Source organism: Benincasa hispida, chromosome 4 (assembly GCF_027475165.1).
Source record: "Benincasa hispida cultivar pf3 chromosome 4, pf3_genome.v1.1, whole genome shotgun sequence".
Classification (NCBI taxonomy): domain Eukaryota; kingdom Viridiplantae; phylum Streptophyta; class Magnoliopsida; order Cucurbitales; family Cucurbitaceae; genus Benincasa; species Benincasa hispida.
The window spans coordinates 33,139,500-33,145,534 of record NC_143481.1 but is presented as its reverse complement, the minus strand read 5'-3'; the positions used below and the strand labels follow the sequence as shown (position 1 = coordinate 33,145,534).

At 31.9% G+C, this 6,035-nt stretch overlaps 1 protein-coding gene across 1 annotated transcript; it reads right to left on the bottom strand.

The window, feature by feature from the left end:
- Positions 1-1,729: 1,729 nt before the first annotated feature.
- Positions 1,730-5,567, bottom strand: LOC120076003 (ras-related protein RABC2a-like). Its single transcript, XM_039029776.2, has 6 exons — positions 5,173-5,567; positions 3,935-4,003; positions 3,667-3,732; positions 2,929-3,050; positions 2,604-2,732; positions 1,730-2,181 (listed from the first exon to the last, which is right to left on the bottom strand). The coding sequence occupies exons 1-6, from the start codon at positions 5,315-5,317 to the stop codon at positions 2,071-2,073; spliced, it is 642 nt and encodes a 213-aa protein (XP_038885704.1). The 5' UTR covers positions 5,318-5,567; the 3' UTR covers positions 1,730-2,070.
- Between the last annotated feature and the right edge of the window lie 468 nt (positions 5,568-6,035).

Genomic DNA, 6,035 nt, shown 5'->3' with positions numbered 1-6,035 from the left:
AAGAGTAATACTCAGATATAGCTTCAAGTATATTCATTTTTATACCTTCTCTTTAATAAAAAAAATTATAATATAACAAATTATGATTGGATAATTGAATGAACTACACAAAGATGGATGCAATGTAAAATGCATTCAAATATTCTTTTTAGAAGATACTTGGAGAGATGACTGGAGGTTGCACTCATGTATTACTTTTTCAAAATTTAGGTTAAGATATGACCTTCGTCTTTTCTTATTCGCGGGTAAATGTGTGATCTAACCGATTTTTTAATTTTAAAAATTGGGCATATCAAATTGATTTTTTTTTTTCATTAAGTTTGAATTGCCATTAGAATTTTAAAAGTTTCATTTTTACACCTAAAATTTGAATTTTGTTTCAAAAATATCATTTGATGACTTGTAAATGTAATATATCATACCAATTGAATTATGCTCATGTTGGCACCAATAATAATATAGTGAATCTCTATTTATTTTATTAAAAAAATAACCCTAAACATCTCATACAATACATATTAAGATTTAGTTAAAATAGTGACAAATTTGGAAAACGAAAATGAAATTAACACAATTATTAAAGTACACAGATAAACACATTGTTAATAAGGCCATATTTAATGAATAAGATATTGAGTAATTATTTTAAATGATAAAACTGCTAAATTTTTTTACTAAGTATAGCAAAATGTCACTTTCTATCCATGATAAGACTGCAATAAACTTCTAGCTTGAGCGATAGAAGTCTATTGCAGTTTATCACTAAAAGAAAGTAATATTTTATTATATTTGTAAATAAATTGACTTATTTACCTTTTATTTGAAACTATGAAATATTTACTACTTTTCTTGAAGTTAAAATTTTGAACCCATTGTCGAACTACAAAGGGAGTAATAATTTATCCTATTATTTTAAATTAAATCGAAGTATAATTAATTTTATACCATTTTTTTCATTTACAAATTTTATACCATTTACCATTGAATCAAAATTTAGTACCATTTATTTCTTATCCATGTATGCCATTACTTTTATTGGACATGAGTTCATATAGCTCTGTCAAGAAATAAAAGATCACATACCAAAAAAGACGAAAACAAAAGAGCAAAAATTTGAACACTAACTCATATGTATGAATTTATTAAATCGAACTTAAATGTATAACTATTGAAACGTATGGATCAAATTGAAGCAAAACTCAAATCTCAAGATAACATTTTAGAACTTAAGGACTAAATTCGAAAATCAAGCTCAAAATTCAAGGACTAAAAGTGGAATATTTTGAAACCTAAGAACCAAATAAAAACTTAACCCAAAACCTAGGTACCAAAAGTATTTTTCCGAAAAAATCTACATCACTTTCATTAAAAAAAGGTCCGTGTAAGTAACCACGAGGTCTATAGTTCTAATTCCCTTCCCTTAATTGTACTTAAAATAAAATATTGAAACAAGAAATTAAAAAGGATAATGAGCTATTTAATAAATTATAGAATTTAACAACATAATGAACTTCTTGATATATTTTACAAATATATCAATAAACAACCACCAAACTTCTCCATTTCATCACTTTAGGATGCATTATTTAAACCATTCTATAATTTAAGACCAAAGTAAAAGAAAGCTTCAAGATCATAATAGCCCTTATCAATCAAAACCATCATAGAACCAAAAGTTTTGTTATTTGCTAGTTTTACTTGATGGGTTAGTTTAAAGACTAGAGCAAAGTTGGAAAAAAAAACTGTATTCATATGATCTACAGAGATTTTAGTAATTTTTTTCACTCAAAATCATTGTCTCGACAAAATTCAACCATATACAATGATCTCAAAGATACTATTGAAATGCATTTTTATTCCTTTTTCTAAGATAGGAAAAAAAAAAAAAAAGGATGGAAACAGTGACAGCCAAATGGAATAGCAAAAGATCATGTAATCACCTTGGATAGCCCATTTGTATCTTTTCTGGGTTCTGTTCTGATCAAGAACTTCCATCAGCAGTATCTTTAGATCTTCTAAATCTGTTTCTATAAGTTTGTTTTGTGCCATAGGATGCATTACACGGTCGTGTTAGTGGCAACAACCCCTGTCGTTTGCTTCTTTGCGTGCTCGTGTGTTGTCCAAAATTTTCTGTTTCACAACAACAGATCCATTTTCCAGTAGACTTGGAACTTCCAGGATCTGGATTATAATAAACCAATTAGACCATGCCTAAAAGCCATGAAATAGAATATATTCGACATTGAAGATCTTTACAGCCAACCCAACATGGAAAATAAATGAAAGTTTTCTGCCACCACCAGAACCACTTTTGATTCTATGTTAAGAGAAAATGCCCCAACAAGCTATCATACTTTCGAAGTATAAAACCGTTGCATAGACAAGTTTTTTTGGCTTTCTTTGAGTTCAAGTGAAATTAAGATTATGTGCTTTTGTTCAGAAAGACTATGACTAATCCTGTTTATAGCTCCTAACTAATACTTGAGTACAAAGGTGTACTGTGTGTAGTGCCCATTCTTAGGAGTCACTATGCCCACTATAACACAATGAAGTTTGGAGATGATTCAAGTAAAACGTGAGCTTCTTAGTGTCAAGAGTGCTACCTTTGAAGAGAGTTCTCTAAAGCACCTGTCGACATTTTCTCGAGTTCTAGCACTGCACTCAAGAAACAAACTTTTATGCTCCTTGGCAACTTCCATACCTTCTTCTGTTGTTACCGCTCTTTCACTACCCTGTCAACAATAAGATTTCGAAACACAACACCACAATTAAGAACATGGTTTAAAAATTTTCTCCTAATGTGATATAAATTGGAATGAAGGGTTAAAGTTTTGAAGATTATCAATGTTGCCCAATGTAAGCTAATTAAGACAGCATGGCAACAGAATGTTGACAAAGGATGAACGTGGAATAGTAGTACAAACTTACCCGATCGACTTTATTTCCAACTAGAATCTTTATGCACTCACGATTTGTTAAATACATCTCCACTTCCTTTGCCCATACATCCATCAAGTTTGTAAACGTCTCCCGTCGGGTAACATCATACACTGTTGGCAAAACATAGATCAGTGTCAGGCCTCATGAAGTTCAAACTAAATTTGATGCATTCAATTGTGAAAAAACATGCCATGAGAGCTAGTTTCCAAAATAAAAAGGTATCGGATGTACTTATAAAACGTAAGAAAGAAAATACGGAGCACGAACACAATATAAATGAGGTGAAAAAAGCTGCCAGATGTTGACATGACAGAAGAAAACAGCTAAACGTATTGAATGGAGCTTTTGTTTTCAATACAGCTTGAATTGGACATTTAGACGAACATATGAGAGAAAATAAAAGATGAAGGTGAAGTGAACACTGATTAATTACTTCCTTGCTCACGAGTCTCGTCTCTTTAGCTCTGTTTCTAATATCTCAATTCGCAATTCTCGTTATCTCAGTTACCAAACAAAAAGTCTCCATATGCTCTCAATTGCTGAATATTTTTCATTTGATATCATTTAACAGTCTTGACTAAAATTACAAATCCATCAAGAAAATTAAAATGAAATCAGCAACATGTGAAAGGTAAGCTTATCAATGTTTTCAGGAGATAAAAGAACTTCAAAGATTGTTTTTCAGGACAATTGTGGAAAGAGAATTTTATCTCCTTTCTATCATACCTAGAATGATTCCATGTGCACCTCTGTAGTAAGAGCTTGTCAATGTTCCAAATCTCTCTTGTCCAGCTGCATACAAGAACATAGAATAAATACCCTCAACAAAGAGAATTGAATCCACAATAGTTACATTCTTTTTATAACACCCGGACAAATGTTATTTTCTCATATTGGATGGAAAAAAGAACATAAAATATCCTGTATAGACAAGCTGGAACAAGGTAAAATAGTAAAAATGTGACCAGAGGGAACTAGTCAATCATCCAGTTACCTGTGTCCCAAATTGTCAGCTTCAATCTTTTTCCACCAACTGTTACCATCTTGATCTTGAAATCCACACCTGGAGCAATGCACAAACGGAGATCAATCGAGAGAAACGAGAAGTTAATGGAGGCTTCTCCCAGCACACTTAAACAGGGGAAGGGAGGAATTATAAGGTTAAAATAACAACAATATCCAATCTATCTTACGTAATATCCTTGCTCTTTGTTGCAACAATATTTTAATTTTAAATAGGATATGGAATATCGTGCAATAGTGATTAAAATGGGAAGTGATGAGCCGCATTACAAACATATATGAAACCCAATTTACTTCCAATCCGTATACAATGAAAATTACAAGTTTCTCTCTCAGTAATTAATTGTTTGAGAAAGCAAAAAAAAAAAAAAAAAAAAACTAAGCTCTCACCAAATTTTGTGTCGCTAAGTGATTAGAAACTAACATCAAGTTAGGTTATAGGTTACAGGTTTGAATTTCCTCCGAGTTATATGTAACATTTTCAAAAGAAAGAAAACAAAAGAAAACAAGTACTCTCACTAGGGGACCTTTTAATTGTCTCTACAAACTCCTCAACAATGAGAATTTTAAAGGCACCTGCATCAAGTATAATTGATTTTTTCCAAGGACATAATGGCTCTCCTAAGTCCTAAATGGTTAAATCACCCATGAACCCAGAAGCTTCTGTTGATAGGTTATGGTAAAGTTAATGATATCAATATTAAATTTTGTAGAATGGCCAACAAGTGAGAATCTATTAATTGGGGTGGAAACTACACTGCAGATTCCAATTTGATACCATGTTAAATTATCAATGAACATGGTAAATTTAATATCAATGCTTGTTAAATTAATCATGCATATGGGAACAAATTTACTAAACCAAAAAGTTGGTTCAAAGCCACTAGCTCAAACTACAACAACACTTTAACCCATGAAGTTCCATAAACCATTCTAGCATATAACTCCCAATTCAACAAGCACTTGAAATACCATAAATCAATCAGGAAATTATATGATCAGCAAACTAACAACAAAGGAGAAGAAAAATATGGGGAAAAACAAGAGTATCTGATCAACATATGTTCAACCAACCAACAGAACTATCAAGACTTCTTTGAGGACTAAAATAAGAACAAAACTCAGAATGGAGCATCTGGGTTTTCAAGAAAAAACGATTTTATGAGAATTAACCATCAAAACATGCATAGATAGAGAGAAAGAGAGAACCTATGGTGGGAGAAAGATCATGAACAAAATTGGAGATGTAGCTAAGGAGAATACTGCTTTTTCCAACACCAGAATCCCCAATCAACAAAATCTTGAAAGAGTAATCGTAACTACTGCATCTTCCTTTTGAAGAAGAACCCATCATTTATCTTCTTTTCTTCTTCTACTTCACAACTCACGAGCAATCAAAACAAACAGCCTTTTCTCTTCCACCCCTTTTCAAATTTCTCTGAGAACGACCCTTTTCAGATTGAAGAAGAAGAAATCAAAATCACTGGGAAAAGAAAGAATTCGTTTGTGAGGTATGAGAAAATGAAAATGCAACAGTGAAGGAGCTGGCGATAGCCGGTAGTGTACGTGTGTACAATTTTAAGCATTTGGACAAACTTGCCCCTTTTTACTTTTCATGGGCTCTCCGCTTTTTGTATGCTTCTTCTATGGCCTGCAACCATTATTTGTCTCTTTTTCCATATGAAAGAAGTCTTCCATTTTGTCTCACAAATTTTGAAGTTTTTTCACTTCACTTAAGTGAAGCTTTTGGTTGAATTACTTGGAATTTGGGTAATCTCTCTATATTTTTTTTTTTATTAGATGAAATGGGGTTTAAATACCCACAGGAATATAGTTATATGTGGAGAGTGGTACACCACAAAATAAACTCCTTCTCTACGCACTACAAAATTAACTATAATTGTCCACTACTTACGATTACACAAATCAGTTTCTTTAACGGCATAATGTTGAAACAATAATTGAAGTAAGTTACCACATTTTTCAGGTACACATGGTAACATTTGAAGATGACATTTAGAGAGCTTGATGATTGCTACATATTCAATCAAGTAGCTGAAGAAGGGAGAGTA

Excerpts from the sequence above, each read along its gene's own strand:
- LOC120076003 (XM_039029776.2), bottom strand. The coding sequence starts at position 5,317 with ATGATGGGTTCTTCTTCAAAAGGAAGATGCAGTAGTTACGATTACTCT. Across the intron at positions 4,004-5,172 it reads TGATCTTTCTCCCACCATAG|GTGTGGATTTCAAGATCAAG; the intron begins GTTCTCTCTTTC and ends GCATTGCTCCAG. Across the intron at positions 2,182-2,603 it reads TTAGAGAACTCTCTTCAAAG|ATCCTGGAAGTTCCAAGTCT; the intron begins GTAGCACTCTTG and ends ATTATAATCCAG.